The sequence below is a fragment of the Excalfactoria chinensis genome, chromosome 31 (assembly GCF_039878825.1).
Source record: "Excalfactoria chinensis isolate bCotChi1 chromosome 31, bCotChi1.hap2, whole genome shotgun sequence".
NCBI lineage: Eukaryota > Metazoa > Chordata > Aves > Galliformes > Phasianidae > Excalfactoria > Excalfactoria chinensis.
In genome coordinates, this window is record NC_092855.1 from 483,049 (window position 1) to 509,030 (window position 25,982).

The 25,982-nt window shown below is 54.5% G+C and overlaps 5 protein-coding genes across 9 annotated transcripts; all 5 read right to left on the minus strand.

The window, feature by feature from the left end:
* Positions 1–548: 548 nt before the first annotated feature.
* Positions 549–2,907, minus strand: LOC140263538 (uncharacterized). Of its 4 annotated transcripts, none has more exons than XM_072358476.1 (7): positions 2,806–2,907; positions 1,975–2,181; positions 1,746–1,847; positions 1,426–1,464; positions 1,293–1,342; positions 1,043–1,126; positions 549–906 (listed from the first exon to the last, which is right to left on the minus strand). In XM_072358476.1, the coding sequence occupies exons 1-7, from the start codon at positions 2,864–2,866 to the stop codon at positions 844–846; spliced, it is 606 nt and encodes a 201-aa protein (XP_072214577.1). In that variant the 5' UTR covers positions 2,867–2,907; the 3' UTR covers positions 549–843. The 4 variants fall into 4 exon arrangements, with proteins under 4 accessions (XP_072214577.1, XP_072214578.1, XP_072214580.1 ...); XM_072358477.1 differs by having other exon boundaries at positions 637–903; XM_072358479.1 differs by lacking the exon at positions 1,293–1,342 and having other exon boundaries at positions 637–906; positions 1,746–1,822; positions 1,996–2,181.
* Positions 2,908–3,147: 240 nt separating this feature from the next.
* LOC140263512 (SLAM family member 5-like) lies at positions 3,148–9,718 on the minus strand. Of its 2 annotated transcripts, XM_072358440.1 has the most exons (10): positions 9,666–9,718; positions 8,868–8,964; positions 7,362–7,655; positions 7,012–7,278; positions 6,845–6,871; positions 6,426–6,521; positions 6,300–6,344; positions 5,028–5,080; positions 4,602–4,712; positions 3,148–4,431 (listed from the first exon to the last, which is right to left on the minus strand). In XM_072358440.1, exons 2-10 carry the CDS (start codon positions 8,935–8,937, stop codon positions 4,180–4,182), a joined length of 1,215 nt encoding a protein of 404 aa, XP_072214541.1. In that variant the 5' UTR covers positions 8,938–8,964; positions 9,666–9,718; the 3' UTR covers positions 3,148–4,179. The 2 variants fall into 2 exon arrangements, with proteins under 2 accessions (XP_072214541.1, XP_072214542.1); XM_072358441.1 differs by lacking the exon at positions 6,845–6,871.
* A 1,261-nt stretch (positions 9,719–10,979) lies between these two features.
* Positions 10,980–16,203, minus strand: LOC140263532 (signaling lymphocytic activation molecule-like). The gene is made up of 7 exons (XM_072358468.1): positions 16,145–16,203; positions 14,128–14,454; positions 13,636–13,917; positions 12,665–12,769; positions 12,085–12,161; positions 11,660–11,761; positions 10,980–11,578 (listed from the first exon to the last, which is right to left on the minus strand). Exons 1-7 carry the CDS (start codon positions 16,194–16,196, stop codon positions 11,522–11,524), a joined length of 1,002 nt encoding a protein of 333 aa, XP_072214569.1. The 5' UTR covers positions 16,197–16,203; the 3' UTR covers positions 10,980–11,521.
* Positions 16,204–18,440: 2,237 nt separating this feature from the next.
* LOC140263524 (SLAM family member 8-like) lies at positions 18,441–21,003 on the minus strand. The gene is made up of 4 exons (XM_072358455.1): positions 20,592–21,003; positions 19,848–20,156; positions 19,519–19,776; positions 18,441–19,309 (listed from the first exon to the last, which is right to left on the minus strand). The coding sequence occupies exons 1-4, from the start codon at positions 20,677–20,679 to the stop codon at positions 19,221–19,223; spliced, it is 744 nt and encodes a 247-aa protein (XP_072214556.1). The 5' UTR covers positions 20,680–21,003; the 3' UTR covers positions 18,441–19,220.
* Positions 21,004–21,672: 669 nt separating this feature from the next.
* On the minus strand, positions 21,673–25,631 carry LOC140263529 (CD48 antigen-like). Its single transcript, XM_072358462.1, has 9 exons — positions 25,437–25,631; positions 24,004–24,324; positions 23,679–23,936; positions 23,241–23,357; positions 22,863–22,945; positions 22,680–22,745; positions 22,513–22,578; positions 22,266–22,325; positions 21,673–22,062 (listed from the first exon to the last, which is right to left on the minus strand). Exons 1-9 carry the CDS (start codon positions 25,513–25,515, stop codon positions 22,024–22,026), a joined length of 1,089 nt encoding a protein of 362 aa, XP_072214563.1. The 5' UTR covers positions 25,516–25,631; the 3' UTR covers positions 21,673–22,023.
* Between the last annotated feature and the right edge of the window lie 351 nt (positions 25,632–25,982).

Consider the following 25,982-nt stretch of genomic DNA (forward strand, 5'->3'; position numbering starts at 1 on the left):
GGGGACCAAATTTTGAGGATTATGTGACCAGCAATTTGGAGATGATGAAGACAGGGATTTGAGCTTTTCCAGGGTCAAGGGCTTGGAGTGAGCAGAGCACAAGAGAGGGCTGAAGAAATACCCAAACCCTTTGGGATGTGTGTGTCTCCCACCCCCATAACCTGCAAACCCTGCAAGTGCTGCATGCAAACAGCAGATGTGCGCAACGCCCACAGCTCAGCACCCACCTGCACCAGCACCCGTGTCACCGGGAAGGGATGTTGGTGGTCCCTTTGATGGCTTTTTTTTAGTGCTTTTTGAGTTCCTGTTCTCAGCCCCCGCACATCACCCTGGGTCTGCACCTTCTACTTTGCTGTGCATAGGGGGGGAGCAGAGCAAGAGGCGGACGGGGCTGCTGCTCACTGCAAGATTTCTCCCCCAGATGAGTAATTCAGCACCAACGTTTCCAACCATTCCCCAGTCCTTAGTTGCCCCCGCTCCTTCTGTGTGCTGGGCCACATAGGGGTAAATGACAGCTTGATGCACAGGGTGCAGAGAATCCAGGATTTCTGGGGCAAAAGGCTGCTTTATTGGCTCCATTGTGAACCACTGCCTCCCCCATCCCCCCCCCCAGGCCTATCTTTGGGTGCAGTAAATGCACACATGTCCCACACAGGTCCCCATTTTGCAGGGAGGTGGCTGTGCACCAGAGCATCTATTGGCAGAGCCAAAGTGGTTTGTGATGCTCACATCCTCCTGCATCCATCTGTCCCCTGCCCAGGTGTGTTGGCATAGTTTGTCTCTCTGGAGTGGCCTCGTGCTCCTTCAGGGTGTCCAAAAGCTGCTGGCTCCCCTCCTTCATCCTCAGTCATCAACAGGAACCCCAGAGCAGAGGGGACTGCCTGCACTGGTGGGGTCTGTGGGCTGCTGAGAAGCAAAAGGGGGGTGCTGATGAGGACATAAGCCCAAGGGCACATTGAGAGCATCCGAAACCCCCCCCTGCACGGTGCTTTGGGTGCACCCAAGGTTGTGGGCTGATGGCATCAGGGATGAGGTGAATTACCTGGAAAGGCTGTTCTGAGGGGGGGGCTGGCAGGCCAGGGGTGGTCTTGCTCAGCTCCTGGGGCAGAGGGTTGTCTGATCTCTTCTGCAAGAGAGAGATAATGACACCAAAAAAGAAATGCTGAGCATCCTCATCCCTGCACACCATAGAGGGGAAACTAAGGCACAAAATGCAGCTTGCCCAAAGCAGGTTTGGAGGGGGGGAGGAGAGGGAGATGGGGGCAGGAAGAGCAGCTGGGGAGCAGCCCCACCTGGGCAGCAGGGACAATCAGAGCTGTGTCGTTTTCTGGGGCAGCCTCATCTGTAATGGAGTGAGTGGAGGTGAATCCAAGCAGTAGGAATGGGTAAAGGGTGTTCCAGCAAGAAAACCAGCTGAAATCTCACCTGAAAAGTCACTGATGGAGGTGGTTGGCTCTTGTGTCCCTGTGGGATAAGGGAGACACACGTTACAATGAGAAAAGAAGAAGAAAAAGCAACCTGAAAAACCAGGTTTTTCCTGGGATGAGCTGGGAAGGTTTGAGATTTGCTTGGCTCTGTGTTGAGGCCCAAACTGGCACAGGGTGACCCAAATGGTGCCAAACTGAGCAGGAACAGCCGTCCCAGGGGAGGTGATGCTTTTTGTGGTGCACCCGGGTGCTCTGAGGTTGCCAACACCCTTTCCTATGCAGCCCGGGTGGTGCCGGTGCCCCAACACAGCAACTCACCGTTGCTTTTGGTCCTGCGGTAGGTGAAGAAGAGCACGAGCAGAGCAAGGACGACAAAAATGATGGGGGTCCAGTACCTGATGGGAAAACCCCATTCATTTCCTATGGGAAGAGACAAGAGCTGAGGGGCTCCCTGCCCCACAACAGTGCGCCAGGGTCTCTGGGGGCTGCAGGACCCTCCAGGGCAGTGGTGCATCCCCAAGCCACATCTCCTCTCCATAGAACTCACGGGTTTGGTTCCCTTGGGCACCTGTTTGCAGTGGCACAGTGATGGTGGTGGGGTTTCCAGTATCAGAGGGGCTGGAGGAGCCCATTGGTCCGGTTGTCAGCCCACTTACATCCCTGGTGGTTGTGGTGGGAGCTCCCATAGCCTCTGAGATATCGCTATGCTGGGTGATGTTGCTGTTCCTCGGCCCATCTCCTTTGAGTGCGAACGCTAAGAACAAAGTTCATTAATTCACATTAGGGCTGAGTAGCCTCAGCAACAGCAACACCGTGCTTTCAAATGTCAGGAACTCAAGGTAAGACTGATTCAGATCTCCCAACTGCTCGCTAACGAAGAAGGTGTTGCGGTGGGGGCTGTGCATAGTGGGGAAATGACACCAGGGGATTTTTGAAGCCAGCAGCACCGTGATGGTAGGGAAAGTGTGAGGTTGGTGGTGATACAGCAGGGCTTTACACCTCTGGCTGGGGTGTGCAGGATACTTCCCAGCAGGCTGAGCGTGCCCCATGGCACATTGCAACAGTGGAGACATCGTGGCCATGCGCTCATGGTGACGCAGCCACTGGAGGCAGGAAAGATGTTAGTGAGGGTGGTTGCACTCTGGTGTGCAATAGGACTGGGGTGTGGGAGCGCACAGAGAGCCCCAAAGATATGCAAAGGGCTGAGGACAGTGAGCAAAGCAGAGTGAGCTCGCCTGGCTCTGCAGCACCGCCCTGCATGCTGGCTGTCACACCTGCTGCTTTCACATCACGCCACCCACTTTTCTCCCACTTCCTCCCCCTCCTCCCCACCTCACCATGGGTGCTGGGGCAGCCCCCGACCCCCAACCCCACTCACCGACACCTGCACAGAACGCAGCAAGGCAGAGTCCCCCGTGCCCCACTCCTTTCGCCTCCATCCTCTACTGGGAGCCCCTACCGCAGCCTTGCAGTGCCTTCCTTCCCCTTTTTTTTTGCCTTGCCAAACGGCTTCCTGAAAGCATGAAGGTGTTGGCAACATCATGGGGTGATTCATGGCCTAAAATTAACCCTGGGGGCATTGCTGGGGCTGTGATGGGGCAACAGATAAAGAGTGAATGGTGGTGGTGCTCCAGTGCCACCACATTGTGCACAGCCCCATCCAGCAGCGGAGGGCTGGGATAGATTTGGACGAACCCTTTGGACAAACACATGACCCACAGTGGATCAAATCTGTTTTTATTTGATGGATACGAATTCAAGACACAGAAAAAATGAACCATGCATGAGCACGGTGTGAAAATGCAGAAAACACACCGTGGGTTTGTCAATAAGATGGTTTTCATCCAAAAAAAAAAAGAAGAAGAGAAACAGAGAGAAATGGAGCTCAGATGTGCCTTGCATTTCTATTCTGGCAGCTCCTAGAGGGCTCTCCTGTGCCAGGCACTTCAAAGGATCTCTGGTTCCATCCCTGAATAATTCAGTATCCGTGCAGACAAGACAAAGAGAGGGGGAAGCAGCACGTTGGGAGTGGTGTCCGTCTGGAAATGGATGGCGAGGGGCACTGGGACAAGCAGAGCACCACATCCCCCCCCCCCCCGACCCTCCTCCTGCAGCCCAGTCCCTGCTAAGGAGCAGCCCCAGCTGTGTTCCCCCATGCAGCATCTCAAGGCTGGCAGCTGCTCAGGGGGGCTCAGCACTGCTTGTAACCACAAGGCTCCAGTGCTTCACATACCAGTATATACAAAGGAGTTGTGCAGAATGGCACCGGGCCACATTCCTTGTCACATTTCCCCCTGAGAATGAACCCCCTCTTTCCCAGTGCAGCCCTGCACCATCTCCTGCAGGACCACACGTAGCTGAACTGCAGCACAGAGCAATGCTGGGTGTAGTGGATGGGCACTGCGGGGACTGTGAGGTTGCTGCAAGCGGTGCTGTGGAAACTCAGCGCATAGCAAAGGTGAGTGTTCTCACACTTGGTTTTCCACCATGTTTCGCAAAGTGTTATTTTTACTTTCTTTGTTCAGTAACCGAAGCAGTAAATTATTCGACGAGTTAAAAAAGCAAAAAACAATTGTGGCTGGAGAAGGCTCCATTGAGTCCTCTCATTCCTCTGAGCAGCTTCTGCTGAGGCTCCTCGCTATGAGAGCATCCCAGGAGCAACACCTCTGCAGGGCAGGGCTGGGTGTGCAGCCACAGCTTTGGTCCATGTCCTTTGGTGTGGCCACAGATCACAGAGATAGGATCCCAAACCTCACCCAGATGGCAACACGTGACCAGAGCTCTTGTCCCAGGTGAGCACTGCATCCCCACAGTGCTCATCTCCTTGTGTCTGTGATGGGGATGGCTCCCCAGTGGCAGGGAACAGATCCATGCTCACAGCAGGCATGTGGGCACTCCAGGGCTGTGCCATGGGATACAGCTCACCGACTGTTGAGTAGGGGCTTTTCTCCTGCTCACAGTGCTCCAGCATCCTGTTGCTCATCTTCTCGTCATCTGTCTGAGACTGAAAACAGGCAAAGCTTTGCTTTGGCTCCTGGGAGCTGTGCCATCCCATGCCTCTGCATCAAGGCACTTTGATGATGCCATGGGATGAGCTCCCCCATCCTGCTGTGGCTCAGCCCTGTCTCCATTCAGGGTCTCAGCACCCAGGGATGACCACAAGCACCAACCCACCTGAGCTATGTTTTGGACGGTGGTATAAATGGTTTTGGAGGTCTCCACCCCTGAGGCTGGCGACTTCTTTGGGTTACCTTTCTGTGCCCCAGGGCAATTCCGTGCATGCATCTGTGGAAGAAGTTATTTAAACGTTTCCAGGGCACAGAATGGGCACAGCTCCACAGGACCCCTGAGCTCAGTGGGGTGAGCACATCCCAGCACTGGGCCTTGGAGGCACAGGAGAAGTGCAGGCAGGTGGCTGTGGCTGCCCCACATTGAGTTCCCAGGAGGAAGCACTAGATGAAGTTGGGGCTATCCAGCTGCTGTCCTTCCTCTGTGTCCCCACCACACATCCCCTGTGCTGTCCCCATCCCAGGCAGAGATCCTGCAGCTGTGCAGACTTGCACATCTTGCCATGCACAAAAAGGACAGGGATAGACTCACCTGTTGGACAGAACCGACTTCAGCATACACCGTCATGTTCTCTGTTGCAACCCCTGCAAAGTCATACAGGTAGAGGAGCAGCCCCGGTGCTGGCAGCTGCATCACTGCTGCACAGTGAGGATGTTCCTCACTGAGAGCTGCAAGGATCCCATGCAAAACCACAGCTATGCACCTGCAGCCAAAGGCAGCCCAAAGCAACTTGCTATGACAGTCAGCTTTTTCTTTACATACAGGATCCATGGCTGCTTTCATTCCTTTTCTTCTCCATTTTAAGTACCATTTCAGAAAGCATTGGTGTCAGCACACCAAATAGAGAAGGAGGGTGGGTTTATATCCTGTATTTGGGGCTCAGGGTCATAATTTTCAGTTTCTACCATTTGAAACAGCCACGTGGACTTTCATTTGTGCAGCGTTTTGCTGTTTCCCATTGAAGGGCTGGGCCCCAAAGAACAGCCAGGTGAAACCTTTGCTCCAGGTGCTGGATGTGCCTGCACACCCCACTCGGGCATTCACAAATGCAAGACACAAGGCAGGAGCTCCCCTGTTTGCATCAGCTTTATTTCACCTTATGGAAAGAACAAAACATGCACATTGCAGAGGTCCGTGAGATCCCTTTTAGGAATCGGCTCAGCTGTGGCAGTGATGTGCATGGCACATCCACCACTGAATGGCCCTGGATGCCAGGGAGAGGAATCAACAGTTGGTCCCTCAAGACTGAACTGCCGCCAGTCCAGTGCAGGATGTGTACCCTGAGCCTCAGCACAGGTGATGGAGTTCCTTCTACAAAGCCCCCAAAAGCAAGGAATCCAGGCAGCAGCGGTTTAGGGTGGCTGTTGCAGGCAGGGGATGCTCAGCTTGGGCAGGTGTTGCACAGGCTCATTTCTTTCTCTGGATGGGGCACAGCCATCTCACTGCTTGACTCCTCTGCACCCTGGCTGGCTCCCTCCTGTCCCCAGAGTCCCTCGTGCTTTGGAGATGTCCTCATGGCTCTGCTTCCTTCCCTTGGGGAGGGCACAAAGGTCTCCAAAAAAGGATCATGGGCACCTTTCCCTGTCACTGTACATGAAGGGTGAAGGCATGGGGAACACTGGGGGCTTGCAAGCCCAAGCATGACTAGGAACCAACAGTGGGATCACACAGACACGGGGGGTGAATGCATCTGGGGCTGTGGGAGCAGCTACACTCCCAAGCTGTGCTGATGGATGGTTTTCTTCTGGATCTCAGTGCCCAAGAATAAACAAGGAAGGAGGCTGGGGGAGCCAGGAATCCTACCTGCTGTGGGAGATGCAGGAACAGGTAGATTTTGGCTCCTCCTTCCTGGGTAGAAGTGACACAAGGCTCCCATTAGCAGCAGCCCTCCCACTGCCAAGGCAGGGAGCCGTGGACACTGCACCTTACCTTTTAATTTAATAGCAATAACGATGATAGCCAAGAGTAAGAGCAGTCCAATCACAAATCCCACTATGGTGACGGTGTGGCTGCTGGAAAAGGTGTCTGGGAAAAGAAGGAGGTTCTGGCAACAACAAAGAGATATCCCAGGCATATTCCAAAGCACCTCTGCCCAGCATCAGAGCAGGGATGCTTTAAACCCTACTAAGCCTTTCCCACCTTGCACCTCTGTTCCTCCCCCTCTCCTCTCCTTCCAGCTCTGTCTCTCTGCTGCATGCCCCCATTCTGGGACAGTTGTGGGCCAACCCAGACCTCCCCCCTCAGGTTCCCCAGTCTCCAGTGTGGAGCTGGGTCAGCATGGCAATAGCAGCGGTGCCTTGGGGACCCTGTGACATTTGGGGACCGGACGCAGACAGTTTGCAACTCACCGGTAACAGGGATGCGAGCTGTGCTTTCTGGTGGTGTGGGGGAGAGAATAGGGATGGGGGAAGAGAACTGAGTGCATTGACAAAGCCCCTGACTGGGGATCCTTTGCAGGATGTGTCCTATCCCCAGCACATCATCCCTCACATGTGCATCCTTTGCAAGCTCTCACCTGCACAAAGGGCAGAGGGAAAGACTGTGGTGCTGCGGCTGCTGACGGGGTTCCTTGCTGTGCAGGTATATGGCAGAGGGTCTGGATCTGCAGGGTGCTGCCTCTCCACCACCACCCACTCGGATCCTTCACTCTCTGGCTGCTTGTTGTAGCTCCATAAGAAGGAAGAGTCCCCAGGGGGGTCCACGGAGCAGTGCAGCACATAGCTGCAGCTCTCAGCTGAGCAGTTCCACCCGGTGCAGCTCACTGTGGGCTCTGACAGTTCACCTGTGAGAAGTGTAGGGATGGGGGCTGTCAGTAAACCCCTCTACCCTGCTTTCTGCCTGGGGCCAGAAGCAAAAGGCACTCACGGTACACGCGGAGGGTGAAGTTCACTTTGACCTCGTCATTTTTTGCTAAGTAGGTGCCAGAATCACTCCTCCTCAGCTGCAAGATGGTGAGTGAGCTGCCATTGTTGGGGAAGACCAGACGGGACACGAAGGATTTGTCAATAATCGTGCCTTCAGTAGGTACCCCCAATTTGATGAACAATATGGGTTCACCACGGAAGCTCCAGGTCAAGTGCTCTCCTATCAGGTTCTGAAGGTGGAACGTGACAGACTTGCCCTCAGCCGCAGCTATGTCCGTCCCATCACTGGCACACACTGAAGAGAAAAACCCAGTTGAACCCAAGGGTGGCAGGGCTCCAAGGTGCTGCTTCTGGAGCCCTGCCACCTTAGGAGATGGGTTGTTGGTCCCTGAGCCCCTTCTTGCTCTTTCTACTTTCACATCCCCCAAGCACATGGTGGGAGGCTGCACCAGGAACACGCAAGGGGTGAAGCAAAAGAGCAAGGAGGAATTGGGATCAGCTCAGAGAAGTCAAGCAGGTTCCCTATTCACAGCAGATAAGACTGTGGAAAGCAGGTGGCCTCTTCTTTGAATTTAACATTTCCCTCTTCTGAGGAGGAGGAAGACACTGTCCTGTTATTTTTGCTACTTCTCATTTTCAATCCCTGCTGCCTTGCTTGGTCCTGGAGTGGAGCTTTCCCCTCGGAGCTTGGAAGCAATGGATCCTGGCACTAGGATGCGCTCTCACCCCAGTGCTCATCTTTGAAGCCAAGCAAAGGCAGCTCTGCCCACCCTCCTTCCCTGGTGAAAGCAGCAAGTACAAGCTGTCCTGGCTGTGTGGAAGTGCTGGTAGGGGAGATAAGGATGGAAGGGAAGGGATGGAAGAGCTGCTGCATGATGCATATCCTACAATTCCCCGCCCAGGCTGGTAATGAAGGCATGGGTCACCACCAGCATCAGAGCTGCACTCTCATTGCACCTGCGAGTGCCACAGCCAGCTGCAGATCCTGCATGAAGCATTGGTTTCTGACCACAAGGAACATCTCCAGCTTTCAGGGGAGCAAACCCCACCCCGAGCCAGCACCTGGCCAAAGCCAGGGCCCCAGCAGAGCTCAGGCTGGCTCTCCAATACCTAAATACCCTGGGATTAAAACACAAGAGCTGGAGGCACTGGAAATTCTGAAGCAGCTCATGGGTGGCAATAGGGCACAGACCCTGAGCTTGACACAGGAGGGGAGCAGAAGGGCACAGAGAGCAGTGGCAAAGCAGGAGCTGGCACTCATCATTGGTTGGAATACGCAGTGGGACCAGGACAAGACCTGGGATCTGCCCAACTGCTTTGGAACAGCACAGCAAAGCCCTAATAACGAGTTAAATAAACAACATCTGTCCCCACAGAAGGCACTGCACTGCATGCTGGTGATGGCACTGCTGGAGCTCTGTTCTCCTGGGTGTCCCCAAACCACCCAACCCTCAGGATCCCCCCCTTTTTCCCCATCCTGGCCCCGAGGGAAGCGCGCACATCTCACCCCTGCTTGCTTGCTGGAGGAGGGAGATGAGCAGCAGCCACCAAAACACGTCCGGTTGACCCCGTAGCATTGCTGAGTGTGCTCACATAGGAACTTGCTTGCAGTGACAAAAGGAAGTGAGGATGAATTAAGAGTACGAGAGGATTACCACAGTCAGAACAAAACAGCCCCAGCCCACCCCCACTGCGTCAGCAACCCCAACCATCATCTCCCCTCGGTGCTGGGACACCTCAAAGGATGTCCAATACATCCCCACTCCTTTGGAGAACGAATTGTTCCTAATATCCACTCTAATGCCTTCCTCTGGCTCACCCCAAATGCTGTCCCTAAGGAAGGAATCCGTGATAATAGAATTCTTCCAAGCCCAGCAGCTGGCAAGAGATGTACGATGGAACTTCCATAGTGTGAGCACTTTCTGGTAGGCTGGGAAAAGAACTGAGCAGTCAATGGGGAGTGGTGTGTTTGGGGGCCAGATCTGGATGAGCCCCAGCTCTCATATGCTCTCTGCAGATGGATGAAGGTGCACATGATCCCCCCTGGTGGCTGCTATCTCCACTTAGGGGCAGCAGCCACCCCCTGGTGCAGCTCAAGACCATCACCTGCCATCTAATCACTGCTATCTGGGTGAAGAGACCAGTCTCCACCCCACTACATCCTCCTTACAGTGAATGGGAAAGAGTCATAAGATCCCCCCTGGGCTTTCTTTTCAGTGATGGAGTGTTTGGGGGTTGTACGGTAACAATAAGGAAAAGATGGTAATTATAAATACCCAAAAGGTTATTTACAGGAAAAACTCACCCATATAGAAGCCATCAATCTGCTGGGAAGCACTGAGACAATCTCCACCAAGGAGCAATCCCCAAGAGACGCTGCCTTAGTGGTGGTCAGCCCTTAAATGAGGTCCAGAGGAGGTGGAGTCAAGCTCGAGCCCTTCTGGGAGCACAGCTAAATTACTCTCACCTGTGCTCCCACAGCTGACCCAACACGTGCCTCAGCTGATTAATCAGAGGTTCAGGCTGTGATTGCCAGCTTCCCATACAGGGGGGTTCTGCATTAACCACACCTTGTAGGCGGTTCCCTGCCCACCTGCAAGTGCCTCTACTTAAGACCAATTCAGTCTCTCAGAGGGTTCCCAGTTAAGAGGAGTGAGGTGCAAGAAAATCCCATGGGATGCATGGAGTGAAGACCTAAGGTGAGAAAGGCTGCTTTCAGGCTTGAGTGTTGCAGTAGTGACATAAGGCATGAGTGCAGTGCCGCACTCAGCAGCGTGCTGGTGCTCACAGATCTCCATCACTGGGGTATGCAATGTAAGGGAGATGAGAGCTGAGCTCTCTACCTGCACAAACTGCTTTATGGGCACTTCTGGTATTGGTTTTTACAGCAGCAGCATGGTTCTCTGTAGGCTTCCCAGGGTAAGAGGATGGAGAGGGAGAACCCATTGCAGTGCTGGGGATGTGGAGGGCTTTACCAGGCTGGTCAGCAGAGGGTCAGCTGAGGCATAACAGCTACTTCCCCAATTGGGCTTATTTTGGGAAGCAGTCTCACCCTGGAACCGTATTGGAAATGGAGTGGGGAAGTGTGCAAGGCCAGATGGGTATGTCTGACTTTGAATTTGTGATGATTTCTCTTGCTGGGGTGAAGGAACAGACTCGGCTGTTGCCCTCCTCCCCAGTGTTGAGCCATGAGAGGGTGAGCGGAAACAGTGAGTGTGTTCAGCTCATCCTGTGGGGTAATGCAGCCGCTTCTTCAGCATTGGGTGCATGCAAGTTCTGGTTGCTCAATAGATAGTAACCGTGTTACCAGATCCTTAATGCAAGCTCCTCCTTTGCCCCCATGCTGGTGGGGGACAAGGAGAAGAGGAGGAGGAGGTGGTGGTGTTATGGGGATGTGCTCTTGGGGAAGTAGCAGCTTTGCAGACAGACTTCTTAAGAAAGCAGCTCAGCTGATTTTTGCTGAAGTAACAGGAAGAGGAAGCTTGAAATGCGTAGAAAATGCACTTCTCTCCCCACCAGAGCCTGACCCAGCTGCAGCCCCCGCGTGTTCTTTCACAAACCTTCCTGAAACGTTTTCCTATATGTTTATTTCCCATAGCAGGTGAGGTCGGCCCTGCTGCCTGAGCCCAGCTGTAAGTGGGATTATGGCACAGCTGGAAAGAGCTGACAACCCTGAGCCTCCCATGTCTTGGTGCTGTGCAAGGTGGGGGCACAGAGCTGCCCACACCCCCAAGCTTGGCTAAACACCCAGCCCAGGGGATGGAGAAGCGATGCGGTGCTTCCCACGTCCACGGGAGAGCTGGGAGAACCGCGGGGGCTCCTCGCTGTGACACCGTTTCTTCAGTGCGCACCTCGGAACCGCCTACGGGGCACCTTCTGATTCGTTGCTTTTCCTTTTCTGCTGTGGTTAGGCAGCCCGTGTTGTCCCCTATGGGCTCCCCCTGGCGAGACCATCACTCCGAGCACTGCTGTTGTCGGGTCCCTTTCATTGCGCAGCTCCCTTTCTCGCCTTGCTTCTGTCACGGTCTTTGCTCCGGCGATGCTTTGGGGTCGGGAGCTGCGTGCTTCTTTTGCGCAGGGATGTGCGAGGTCCCCCCGCAGGGATGCGGGGTTTGGATGTAGGGTGCAGGAGCGGAGCCGGGTCCTGCCCCGTGGGGAGGCTCAGCTGATGGGCAGCATCACGCTGGCATATACTGTCATGGGCTCCGTGTTGGGGCTCTGCAAAGGCAAAGTGGGGTGAGAGAGAGGTGCCTGGATTGGTGTGCTAAGTGTGGGACCCATCAATCCCTTTCCACTTACCTGAGGGCTGTAGGGGGGTAAGGATGCGCTGGTGGCTGCAGCATAAATGGTGGTGCAGGTGGGGTGATCAGTGCCCGGGGGGCTGCAGGGGGGCTTTGGCTTCTGTACAGGGAGCAAAAAGTGAGTAATGACAGCCAGCTCTCCCCTTTCTCCAGCACTACAAGGTCTCCTGATACAGTTTATTCCCAGAGCCACCTTGGGATGCTGAGAGCTGGGGATACTGCAGCACCCAAAACAGTCCCAAAGTAAAGTGGCCCTATGGGAGGTGACACTTGGGAGATCCCACAGCCTCCCCACTCCTGGATGGTAACGACCTGACTTTCCCCAGCTATAGGGCTGCATTGGCACCTTGTGCTCCAAGCTCATCACCCATAGATCTTTAAGGACACAGCTTTGGGGTGCTGCACCCTGCAGGGTTCACTCACCTCTACCCGCTGCACCTGAGAGTAGATGGTGTGCACTGTGCTGTCCTCAGTGTGTGGCGACTGCTCCCTTGGTTGTCCTGCATCAAGGGACACAGCAAAGTCACCACAGGGGACGGAGTGGCAGCAGAACCCCCCATTGGCCCCATACTCCTCCCCCTGAGGGGTTCCCAGTGTTTCCTATGTTGGCTCCAACCCTGATGCAGCTGTTTGGCTGCAGGCTCGTTGGCTTGGTGAATTTATCACTTCTCAGGGGCATGGGGCATCCTCATCAGGGTACTCTGCAGGGATGTTGCTCTCTTGAGCTTGGGCTGAGATCACGCATTTCCCCTTGAAGCCATGTGATACCATCAGAGATGTGCAGCATCCACACAAAGCCCTTGAGGTCACATAGTAGGCAAAGCAGGTATCTATGTCCTTTTTTCTTTTTTTAAGCTGCTTTCCTTCCTGTCTGTTACCCCGGGCTTCAAACAAAGCAGGTCCCACTCAACCCTCCTCTCACAAGAGCTGGACACCCCAACATGAGGCTGGGGGAACCATGAGCTGCTCCTTTCACCTCCAAACCCCCACACCCTGCACTCACTCATGTTTGCAACCACATAGGTCAGAGTGAAGGCCCCAGCGAGCACGATCAGGATCACTGTGGGCAGCACCACTTCCAACAGCAGCATCCCTGTCCTCCAGCTGCCTGTGGCTCAGAGATAGTGAGAGTCAGTGTCCAACAGAGAGCTCATCGTTAACCCCATCCCTCCCAGTACCTTCTTGCCTGTTTATGGGGCGGAGTATTTTAGCAGAACGATAGCAAGGAGCAGGAAATGTGGTTGTTTTTTTGCTAACTGAACTCTCTATAATCACCTACAAAGTGCAACTGCCAGCAAAAAAAGCCTTGATGAGGGCCGGATGAGGCCGTGACACGTCTCTGGAGGCTTTGTGGGGAGCCTGGGGGCAGAGTTTTGCACCTCCAGCCCTGCTGAGAAGACAGAGGCTGCTACTAATGTGGGTGTCACGGTGTGTGTGTGTAAGGTCTGGGGGGGACCCAGTGCTGGGAAATATGCCCTGCAGCATCTCATGTCAGCATCTTCCCCTCTCTATTGAGATCTGGAGATGCTGTGGGGATGTTTGCCAGGCATGGGGCATGGCGAGAGCCCCACGTGGGTGGGGGACAGAGAGGTGGTGTCACTGCTGTGTCCCCAGGGTGAGGGACAGCCACTGTGTTACACGGCCACAGCAAAAGTCCCCACGTCACAGGGGAGGGCAAGAAAAACCCAATGACAGAGAGCATGATTTTGGCCTTGTGAGTCTCCTGGGGGAAGCTGAGGTTCTCATCATCCGCAGCCCTCCTGCTGTGCAAATCTCATTTGTTTCAAGCAAGCCTGGGTCAGTGGGGTGCAGCGAGCACAGCTCAGTGCTTACGGGAATGGCCATGCAACCCACAGAGGTGCTGTGGCTGCTTTTCCTGCCAAAGGTTCCTCTGAGGCGCCAAAAGCAATGTGAACAAATTCCCCATGGGGCTGGAGGTGGGGGAGAGAGTGGGGTCAGGTGCTGGGGGCTCACCTTGCTGCTCGGTGCTGCAGATGGAGGAATGGAGAGCAGTGGTGCGTCGGCTGACGGGGTTGCTGGCAGTGCAGGCGCAGGCAAGGCTGCTGGTGGTGGGGTTGTAGGAGAGCAGTAGGAGGCTGCCGTTGTGGGTGCAGAGTGATGAGGTGTTGGCCTCAGAGCTGGCCCAGCTGTAGGACACGTTGTCCCCTCGCGCCGCCGTGCAGTTAAGGGTGACTGTGCAGCTGTCATTGGCCAGCATCCAGTCGAGGATGTGGATGCTGGGATCGGACACGGGCTCTGGATTGAGAGAAGAGATTAAGGCTGAGAAATCCTATCGAGCCCTCCTGCCATCAGATGGAGATGGGGAGGTGCAGCTCCAGTCCTGCTGGAGGCTCTGGAAATGGGGCTGAGGTCTGCCTTTACCAGAGGGTTCTGGAAGGGGTATTGAGCTCACTGCCACATCTCAGCCCAACATTCCCACCATCCCATCAATGCAACGTGTCTCACCATACACTGCCAGTTGGATATGCCAGTTGGTCTCCCCGTTTCCCATGGTGATGGAGTACTCATAGAGCTGCTGGTCCTGCCGCTGGGTGCTGAGGATCTCCAGGGAGAAGTTGGATGGATGGAAGCGAATCTGTCCTGGCTTGTAGTTGGTGTAGCTACCATTGTAGTATGTGAACAAATATTCCTTGTTTAGTGGGTTCTCCACGCTCCGCTTCCATGTGGCTGTCCCAAAGCGCTGAGTGAGCTCCTGGAATTTATGGGGGATCCCCAGGACTGTTGCCTTCCCCAAGGTGCCAAGCACTGTCTCCATTGTCCTACAGCCTATGCCTGGAAGGAGAGCAGAGAAGTGTGGGGAGAGCCTGGGGGGCTTGGAGGAGATGCAACCCTTTGGTCACAGAGCTGCATAAGCAGGGGATGGTGCTGAGCTTGCCCTGGTAATCTCACATCAACCCCCTGTGTAATAATCTGCTCATCTCTCTACTGCTGTACCTCATGGTGTTTTCAGCCTGAGCCCTGGGTCGGGCACCACATCCTGCCCCAGTGACAGCGGCCCCACACTCCAGCAACCCTGTGTGCCCCAGGGATATCTGAGCACCACAAGTGGCAATGGTACCTAATGCACACCAAAGCACTTTGGTCACCAGTAGCCCTGGCTTGTTCATGAGTTGCCTCTGGTTGTGGCCATGATTCATATTTGCCTGCAGCCCCCGTGAGTTGTGGGCTTGTTTTTGTAGGAAACAGGATGATACCAGCTCAGCACTGCTCATCAATAGAGCGTGGAAGGGAATGTGCCACGTCACCCTCATGTCTCCTGCACACTTCTTTCCAATGGGGCAAGGGCTCATCCCAGAAGGGAAGGATATAGAGCAGGACTTGGCCCAGATAATGTCGATATCTGCCTTTGCTGTAGCACGTTCTTCCATTTAAAACCACAACCGAGCTCACAGCAACTGCTTCTCACCCCCATCCCGAGTCCTTGCCATTGCTTATTTTTTCCCCCTCCACGGCATGAAACACAGCAGCTTCAGAGCTGTCCCTGTGAATTACATCTCTGGGGTGCCGACCCAGCCATGCAGAGCGGCTGCTATTGCAAAGGAACTCAGCAAAGCCCAGCATGAAGCTGGAGGCTGCATTTTCTCAGTGGCATGGAGCACAGCGGTTAAGCTCCTGATTAATTACTGAATGGAAAAGCCCTTTTTGAAACATGGTTGCAAAGCCTTAGGCCTGGCAAGCTGCAGCTCCCAAGGAGAAGAGATGCTCCCCATGGGAAGGTGGCTGGGATGTGGGATTGGGGTTGTATGAGGCCGGGTGCACCCATGTGGACCAGCTGTGGGAATGTAGGCACAGCGCAGGGTTCAGAGCAGCCCCAGTGTCAGGAATTGCATTCATGGGACTTTCAGAGCACTGTCCAGGCAGAAAAACCCAGGGGGATTTTGAGGGCAGGTATTCTAGTAACAGGGAGCCAACAGAGAGGAGGCAAGCCCTGTGCTGCTGCATTGCCAGGCAGACCCCTCACTGCTTGCCCAATGATGGTGCAGCAGCACACAGGGATGCATGTAGACCCCCAAGGATGGCACTGCAAAGAAGGTCAGGGCTCAGCCCACCTCCTCATACACTGATGCTCCTATAGACATTCTGTTGCTCAAGTACCACCTCACCCCCACCAGCACCCAGAGCTGAGACCACAGGTCTGCTAGGACCCACACCTCCTGCCCACAGCACTGGTGATCCCCCATCAAAACCCAAGGCAGAGTATTTCACCACCACAGATACGCTCTGACCATCACTGCCTTTGTTCATTCATCACCTTTTATTCTCTCCTCCCTCGCTCTGACTACAGAGCGCATTAGGGATGCGCCGCACATCCAACTTGGAGTCGGGTGTCATTTGTTTTCCAGATGGATATTTACATTTATCCGCCTGCCCACCCAGCCCACAACTCACCGTTTCTAATACCTGCTAATACCCCCAAGCCATCCGAACCCACACGGTTTGCAGGTAGGAAAGATATACATACCCCAAACCAAGCAACTAGAGATGAGCAGCCAAAGCGATGCCCTGCAGCCCATGCCTCGGTTCACGGAGCTGCTGCCGATGTGAAGTTAATATCTGCTGCCTCGCTCATTATGAGAACAGGTGTACTCAAATCAGAGGCTCTGCTGTGGGCCATGTGTTTCCTGTTTTTTTGGCTGAATGGTTCTTTCTCGAGTGGAAAGTATTCAAAGCGCTGCTGAACGCATCGCTGAAGAGCGTCGTGGAGAGTTGCAGAAGGCTCCAAAGCAATGATGTATAGTTTTCTTCAGAAGTACATCATCTGCCACGGGCCCTTAACCCACTCTCTATGAGAAGAGGAAATGGACAGCACCAAACTCGCTTTATGTTTGGTAACGGGTTCCCGGGGCTGCCCAGCACCAACTGGGACAGAGGACGTGGCACAAGCACAGCCCACATCACAGCATTGACTTGCAGCAGGAAAAACAATGAATATTTAGGGATTAACCCACTCCAGGTGCGTGCGATTCAAGGTGGCCCCAGTTTGAAGCCTGAGCTCCATGGCTTTGCTGCAAGCAGGAGCACAGGTGGTCCTTAAAGCCCACTGAGAACCCCAGCCTGAGTATCATGGGGCTCCAGTTTGCTTCTGCAATGCTTAAGCCTGACCACAGGGGTTATGCTCTGCTGGTGTCTGGGGATAGGGGGCTGTCCTCACTGCTGTGGGTGTCAGGGGACATGAACGGAGTGAGGATGGGATGTGGGTGAGACATACATGGGATGGAGAAAGGACAGGAAATGGATGGAACACGAATGGGAAACAGATGAGACACGGATGAACGTGGATGGAGCAAGGATAGGACATGGATGGAGCAAGGATGGAGCAGGGATGGGATGTGGATGGAGTAGGGATGGGACATGCATGAGACACAGATGGGACATGAATGGGACATGGATGAGACACGGATAGGACATGAATGGGACATGGATGAGACACGGATAGGACATGAATGGGACATGGATGAGACACAGATGGGACATGAATGGGACATGCATAAGACACAGATGAGATACAGATGGGACATGCATGGGACATGGATGAGACACAGATGAGACATGCATGGGACATGGATGAGACATAGATGGGACATGAATGGGACATGGATGAGACACGGATGGAGCAGAGATGGCACTCAGTCCACACTGAGGCTGGAAAAACTCAGCCTGCACGTTCCATTGCTGGAAAGGAGTGAGCGGATCTTGGTTGTTTTGGTGTTTTTAGTGGAATGAATTATTCATCTCTGCCATTGCTCAGCCTGCACAGCGCTTTACAATGGGAAAAGGGTTTTTTTTCCTATTACTCCTTTCAAGTTTTTGTTACTTTTCCTCTCTTGTTTTGCAGAAGAGAGCGGAGGCAGCAGCGTGAAACACAAATCCCTCCGTTTGTTTTAAAACAGACCACATTTAGGTGTCAGGATGAAATAAAAGCTGCATTTATGCCTCCCACCATTTTCCAGCAGAGCCGGGCTCTGAGAGCACCGTGACTTTTGTCACCAATAAATTATTTCTGATGCTAAAAGCAAAGCTATGCCCAAACCCACATCGGACCAACCCACGTCTTACAGTGCTGTCCTTGCACGGAGAGCATCTGGCTGAGCACCAGGCAATGCAAACTGATGCCTCTGGGCTGGAAAAGCATGTGAGGCAATGGGAAATATCACAGAGGGGGATTTCTGCAGTAACTCACGTTGGTGCTGGAAGTATCAGGCTGTCACACACAAGGAATTACCCTGGGCCTCCCATTAAACATGATCTGGAATGACTCTTGCTTGTTCCTGGTTCGCAAATGAGCCACCAAGGTACCCCAGGAGGTGATGCTTAAGGATGGCTTTGGGAAGTGGCTTGGGGACAGTTGTGAAAGGTTCCTGTCCCCATTGAAGGCAGTGGGGATGAGCACAGCTCTGTGTTACCCCCAGTCCCCAACACCAAACCACAGCCCAGAGGAAAGGAATAAGAGAAGGGAAATGTGAGCAGGAGGAACACAGTGCATGCGCCCAAAAAACATGAGAGCTATAGTGAAAAGGAAACCATTTAATGCATCACAGCATGGAGTCCCTCTGCTGCTGTCTCAGAATGAGAAACCCCTGCTCTGCCTCCTGGGGGTGCCCCAGGGACTGGTTTTGGACCATGAGATTGACCCAGGATGTCAATATTCATTGGTCCCACTGGACATCACTGTGGTTGGGAGATGCCCAGAGATGCCCAAGACCATGGGGAGCCTCCAGGAAGGGCTCAGCTCTCCCTGCATGAGGAATGGACGGTTTATGAGCAGTTAACCATCAATTTATTGATTTGTTTTGCTGGTGTTCACAAAGCATAATTGGAAAAGACAATCCCTGTGGCTGTCATGGTTTTTCATTGATATTCCATATCATGACATCCTGCAGGGAAATGTCAGAGATGGGAGGGCTGTGTTTCCTGGTTCCTGAGAGCTGAAAGCTGCAACTCAGCTCTGGTCATTCCCATGTTGTTTCCAGAATAGGGGGAGTGACATAAACAAGGATCTCCTTCTGACTGTACTTCTATCCCACAGCATGGTTACAAGGCCATGTCCTTTTGTTTAATTCATTACCCTTGATTCCTTTTATACAGTATCATCTCACATCCCTTTACCAGTTCTCATAAATGAGTTTCTCTTTATCTCAACTGAACCCCCCACCCCATCATGGGACAAAAGATTGCAGTGTGGCCCAATGGTGCCCAGTGTGAGGCACGATAATGACTGGGATAAAATATCACTGCTGAACACCTGTGGAACACTGAAAGTTTTGGCAGACACTTAAGGGAGGAGGAAGGCTGCAGCTCTCTGGCAGCCCTCCCAGCTCTAACAGTTGTCATGATATGGAATAGCCATTCGTGGTTGCATAGCAAAGGTTGAGAAGGTGGCACAGCACGTGTGTCACTGGAGTGTGTGTCCTGGGTGCTGGTTGTGAGGGGTTCCAGGAGATCTGCAGTCCATCACTGGTCAGTGTGCTTCATCCAAGCTGGTCCCATAGCAGGAGTTCGACAGAGGGAGGAGGATAGGCATCAACTGTGATGCATCATTACGGTGGAGTGAGGAGGAGGAAGAGGAGACATCCCAGGGCCACCAGCACTCTGGTCTTGGTGGAGGCAGTGGCAGCAGAGGACTCAGCTGGAGGTAGAGGGAGAATTGGGGCAGCACATGGGACCACCATAGGGTTCACAGCCCCACTTCCCCCCTAGCCCAGGAGCTCCTCCACCTCCAGCCCAGGGGAAAAGGGACATCACCCAGAGACCACCTCCAGCCTCACAGGGACACCACATCACCATTGCTGGGCACTCTGTGAGCCAATGTTCCCTCCCACCTTTCTCATTCAGTACCTTCCCAGGAGCAGGGATGCTTGTGGATCAGCCAGGATCTGTTGGAGGAGACGGGGTTCCTGGCTACGCAGGTGTAGATTTCCACCAAGGGGCTGAAGGAGAGGAACAGCTCACCGCCACCATTTGATACGACCCTCCTTGGAGGCAACCACTCATAGGTGACATTCTCCAGCCCCACTGAGCAATTCAGGGTGACTTTGCAGCTCTCTGGGTTGCTCTTATCCACCATGTAACTCACGGTGGGTTTGGGGACTGCATCTGCAGGAGACAGGGGGATGTCACAGCCACCCCATTCCCTGCGAGTTGCCAGGATCAACCCCCCAACTCACCATACACCCGCAGTAGAATGCCTTCAGGATGCACTGTGCTTGCATCATCCTCTATATACACCCAGTAGGTGTTGCTGTCGGCTTTCTGCAGTTGGTTTACCCTCAGGGTGTTGTTGGGGAAGAGTTCCAGGCGACCCTTATAGCGGCCATTGGGGTAGCGGACTTCCTTCTCACTCTCACGGATGGCAATTTTCAGGTCCTTTCCAAAACGCCACTCGACTTTATGGAAGGAGACTGGATTGCTGGGGATGAGGTAGGCCACCCCCCCTGTGAGCCCCGCCACGTGTCTCAGGTCCTGCTGTGCCCATGCTGCTGGGAGAGCACAGAGTTGGGCTACTGGGGCAGCTGGGATGGACAGACAGCGTCCCACCTCGGCTGCTTCTTTATAGGCTCAGAACACCCTGAGCTATTCTACTTCCCTTTTCCCTCTGCTCATTCCCCTCCCAGCTCGCTTGGAAGCCCTTCACCTCCAGCATGATGGGGCAGGAAGGTGTACCATGTGGAGCTATCAGACTGCAAGATTTGATAGCAGATCGTATCTGGGGCACAGCATGGCGACAGGAAGAGCAAAGGGAGAGAGTGGGGTGGGGATGGGTGCCCTGCATGTCCTTCCTGCACGCCACCATTGCCGTCCCCACCAGCATGTTCCTCACCAGCATATTCTCCAGCACCATGGCCCCAATCAACATGAGCCCTATCAACATGGCCTCACTCAATGTTGCCCGCAGAGGAACCCGGACATACCTTTCATGCTGAAGAAAACAAGAAGCTGCCCCGTCAGCACCACTGCCTCCTTCATTCCATGCTGGTGCACAAAATCCACTCTGAGCATCTCAAACACCCCCTCTCCCCCCGGCAGCCCCCACTTCCAAGGTCTTTGGTCTCAGCTCACAGAAGCGTGCTGATGGAGCAGCACCCCCAAACCCTTTCTGTTTCTTTGTTCGTCGATGTTGTTGAGCCAACGACTTCCACTTCCTACATGTGGTCGGCAGAGCAGTGCAGTGGGGGCCAAATAGTCGTTCTGGAAGCTGCTGATCACCCACCTCCTCCAACAAGCAAGTAGGGGTGAGACGTTTGCTTCCTTCAAGGCCAGGATGGGGAAGAGGGTTGGATCCTGAGGGTAGGGTGGTTTGGGGGCACCCAGAAGAAGAAAAGAGCTCCAGCAGCTCTGTCACGAGGAACCATCAGCATGCAGCGCAGTGCCCCCTATGGGGATGGATGACATTTCTTAACCTGTTATTAGGACTTTGCTGCACAGTCTGAAGTGGTTGGTCCTCCTTGAGATCCCGCTAACGATGAGCACCAGCTCCTTAAGCCTTTTCCCGAGGTAATGACTGATTCTGTTTGTGGGGCCGGTGGGATAAGGGCACATGGCAGTGCTGCAGAGCTCTGAGCTGCTGAATTCCACCTCCGAGCAGCTCATATCCATCAGGGAGAAGAACCAATGCCTGCAGAAGAGGTTTCTCATCTCCCTATCCCTCCTGCCAAACGAGGCCCCCTCAGCCCCTCCAGCACCTCACCGTGTCCCAACCCCATACAGAGGTCTCATAGCCACGCACAACCCAAACCCACCTCCCACCTGGATGCCTCGAGGTGCTGAGGACGGCACCCAGCAACAGCACGGCTCTGCCTGAGCCCCACTGAGCAGCGCCCACCCCCCGAATTTCCTGCTGTGACAGCAGCCCCCCTCCCCTCCACCCCCTCCCCCCAAAGCAGCCTCTTAGCACACATTAACGATCCCAATTAACGCTCCTTTCGCAGGGAGCAGACACAAAAAGGTATTTTGATGCTGGGGACTCAGACAGAAGGAAGCGGGCGGCGCCGTCGGGAGAGAGCTCCCATCAAAGAGACACGTTTAATTTTAATCCCAAATAAAAGCCTTGATCTCGCCTTTGGTGCGATTTTTGAAGCCAGAGTCCCCTTTTCTCTCCCTCCCCCCCCCCCTTCCCCTCCTCCAGGAGCCTCTCGTGCTGTCGGAGGACGTCGGGGGAAGGAAGGATCGTTGGGCGCAGGGCTGAGCCAACCCCGCAGCAGTCAGCATAGGGGGTGGTCGTGGTCTTTGCAAGACCCAAGTCCGGATGTTCCCATTCCCAATGAGCCCCCGGGCTGCGAAGGGGGCTCTGAGTGCCTGCTGGAGTCAGGAGATGCGGTGGTCCGTGGGAGATGGAGATGAGCATTATGATGGGGGTTTATAGCGTCTCAAAGGTGTTGTCACCTGCAGGGAAGTGAGTGAGGGTTAGCACAGCAAAGGTGTTTGCAGCCCTTTGTGGTGCGTGATGTGGGGCTTCTGTTGGTGGCCAGAATGATCAAAAATCAACCAGGAAACCACCCAAATTTCGGCACCAAGAAGCTCAAAAGTGTAGTACATGGAGAGGAGATGGTGCAGGGCTCGTCTGCCTGCTGCCTTGTGCCTGTTACCTCCGTGTAGGCAGTGGAAACCAGAGTTGGGTCCAACTTCTTCCTCTTGAAGGAGGGAGACTGTGAAGCAGAGAGTGGATCTGCCCTTAGGGATAGGGGAGGGGGCTGCTGCCCCACCAGGGGCCCTAAGAGCAGCCCCAGAGCTCCAGGACTGTGAGATCCCACCGATGTCCTCAGCACTGATGAGGATTTGAGCTTCTCTGCTGCTGCAAAGGGGCTGGCCGGAGCCATAGCACAGAACACTCACCGTCATCCTATGCTGAACAGTGGAGTAAATGGTGCAGCTTTCAGGCTTTTGAGAGCTTCTGGGCCTCTGACAGAAGGGAGCAGAGGAAATATGGAGTGAAAAGCAAATTGTGGTCACCTTTGGGACCACACAGCTCCCTTGGGATGGATCCCAGCACAGGACCCCACCTGTTCTTTGGGGTGGACCACGGCATAGACAGTATTTCCTACTATACGAGCCTCACTGTTTGAGTTCTGCAGGAGAAAGCAACCCCAAAATGGTCAAAGGATGAAGGCCAGGCTGATAGCAGCTATCGTGGGGCCATCTGCTGCCCAGTGCTCAGCATAGGGGGGGGGACACCCAACACTCACAGGCTCTTGACCAGTCTGGGCTTTGCCCACCTCCTCATAGACAGTCATAGATGGCTCAGCGTGTTCTGGAGGAACTGGAGGGGCTGGAGAAGAGAGGTTACAGCTCACAGCCCTGCACACCCCAGCAAAGCAAAGCAGGGGAGGAAGGCATCAGGGTGAGGGGTTGCTGCTCCAGTACAGAATAGAGCAAACATTGACCAAAAACCAAACAGCACCCCAGACACCATGAGATGGACCCTCCTGTGCCAGCAGCAGCTTTGGGATGGGGATCCCAAAGTCCTGCAGAGCAGGGGGTGACAGCACGGAGGGGACCCGGAGGCACAAGGGGGTGTAAGGAGGAGATGCACAGCAAAATTCCCTCTCCAAGTGCAGACAAACCTGCAGGGCTGTCCTTCCTCCTCCTTCTACAGCGCCAGTAGGTAATGGAGCTAGCAATGCAGACAGCCAGCACCAGCACCACGGTCAATACCCACCACTGGATGGCAGCAAACAGCCCTGGGGAGGAATGAGTGCAGAAGGAACAGGTGACATGAAAGCAGAAGGTAAACAACTGATGATGATTCTATGACTCTATGATTTCCAAAGCACAGACCCCATCATGGTCGGTGCAGAGGGAATAGACTTGCCCAGAAAACCACAACATCCATTTGCATGCAGTTTCCAGCAGTGATGTTTCCCTTTGCAGCAGAAGGGCACGTTTTCTCCCTGGTAGCAGCAAAGCAGCTTGGGGCAGGGGGGGTTGGGAGAAGATGAAGGCCCTGAATTTGCAGTGATGAAGCCCCAGACCCAGCTTTGGTGGAGCTGAGGGCAGATCACCTGTCTGAGTGCAGGCTGTGGCCGTATCGATGCTGGCTATGCTCCAGTTGGCCGGGTTGCTCACATTGCAGACATAAAGCCCAGGCTGAACATCCTTGGGCACTTCCAGCACACTCTGGTTACCCAGTTGTTCCTTGTCACGGGTCCAGCTGTAGGACACTGCAGTGGCCCTGGGCACAGTGCAGGACAGCTGGAGGTGGCACCGTCCCTGCTCCTGCTGCAGCACGTGTGTCTCCAGGCGTGGGCTGCCCACAGGCTCTGCAGGGATAAAGAGGTCAGAGGAGATGGGAAAGGAGGAAGGGGGTGGGGGGGTCCAGGCACTCACCCCACACTGACACGTGGAAGCATTTGTTCCAAACGAAGCCAGTTGAGTTCTCAATCTCTGCCGAATAGGTGCCACTGTCAGCCTGGATGACTGCGCTGATCTGCAGAGAGGGGGGCTCCCAGTTTGAGGTGGCTCTCTGTGAAAGAGAACTGTTTGCATGCTCGACTTTCTCCTTCCAAGCCGTAAGGATGCGCTGACAGGGTTTTGTCCCCAGTGTCACTTTCCAGTCAATAGCTGACCGCTCTGATGGCAGTGGTTCCTCCAGCAGCAGCTGCAGATCCGTACCCATGAGCACAGCTTTGTCCCTGCACTCCTTGGTCCCTGGAGGAAGGCAAGAAGTGAGCACAGTGTTCCCAGAGACAGTCTGGGATGGGGATCCCTGTGCTTCACTCCGCTGTGCTGCTGCTCCATCCTCTCTGGGCACTTCTTCAATCAGATGGAGCAGTGATGGGTCCCCATGTGCTCCCAGCTCCTGCAGTGCTATGTGTGTCCATCCATACCCTGCACTCTGGCCATATATTGCAGCTGCCTGTGCAACGTCCCCTTTGCCCTGCTCAGAGTGCAGGCAACTGCAGACCATACAGGAAGTGTCCAGTTGCTCTTTTGAGCCTCGTCTCCCTCCTCAGTCTGAATTTGACCCAAAGGACCCTTCCCTCCCACAGAAGCTGTGCTCTGCTTTCTCCCTTTGCAAAGCAGCCACGGAAGTCCGGTGCTCTGGCAGAGGTGAGATAAAAAAGCCCCTGAAGCAAATACAAGGCAGCAATCAGCAGGGCCTGGTGTGCACCACTTCCTCCCTCTGCATGTTTGGGACCACATTGGACGCAGCAGCAGCCCCAAAGCAGTGCGTACCAGGCCACTGTAGCCCCAGTGAACAGGGAAAGAAAAGGTGTGAGGTGTCAGCAGTGGTGTTAACCACATCTGGGGGGAAGGAGGGGGTTGCATGTAGCTCTGCTGAGCCCCTACTTGCTGCAGGTGCTGCTGTACAGCTTCCAGCCAGCTGCACCCCACCGAGCGCAGCCCCCAGTGATGCTTTGCACAGTGGTGATGGTGGGGTTGGGGCTGAGAGGAGAGCAGGGGAGGTGGTGATGGGCAGTTGAACTGAGGGGGTTGGAATGGAATGGGAGCTCTGGAGGTGTGCCCAGATCCTGGGGGTATCAGGGGGGGTTCTCATAGCACTGCCCTGCACCCCCACAGCAGTGTCCCTAGGAATAGGGAGGAGAAACTCAGGCACAACCATCTCCAAGGCTGTGTGACAGCTGGGGATGGCTCTACCTGAGCTGGGCAGGGCTGGGACCAGAGCAAAGCCAACCCCCCCCAGGCCCCACTCCATCTCCCAGAGCACCCTGAGCTCCTGTGAGCAACGTGCCCACCCCATCATTCTTCATGGCACAATCTCAGCCCCCAACTTCCCCCACCCTGTGTCCCCTCCTCACCTTGCTCGCTGCCCGCCGCCCCCAGCACAAGGCACAGCAGCATCTCCAGTGCATGCAATGCACTCCTGTGCTGCTGCATTTCCCAACCGTGTGAGCGAGCTGCCTGCAGCTGGAGACAGCACTGGGAGACGACGTCCGGCCATCAGCAACTTCCTCCCTTGCACCCTGATGGGCGCATGCTGCTGTGCAACACCCTCTGCATCACCACCTCCTCCCAGCCCCCCCACGCCATCCCCACGTCACCAGTGGGAGGATGGAGGCATCCCAGGCTCCGTGATCACAGGGGACTGATGCTCATGCAGGTCTCAGTGGCTGTGCACCTCGGAGGAAGCTAATTCTAATGACTGTGTGTGTGTGGGGGTGCTCTGGGGGTTTTGCTTTCTTTTTGCACCTCTGCTGTAGGAGGACTGGGTGTTGCAACAGGAAAGCACCCCAAGTGTAGCTCAGAGAGTCCCAAGCTGGTTCTAGCCACCAGAGACCCTTTTTGGCATGAAGTGGGGGGTCTTTGGGGGGGTTTGGTCTCATGCACTTCCCACCCAGCACCAT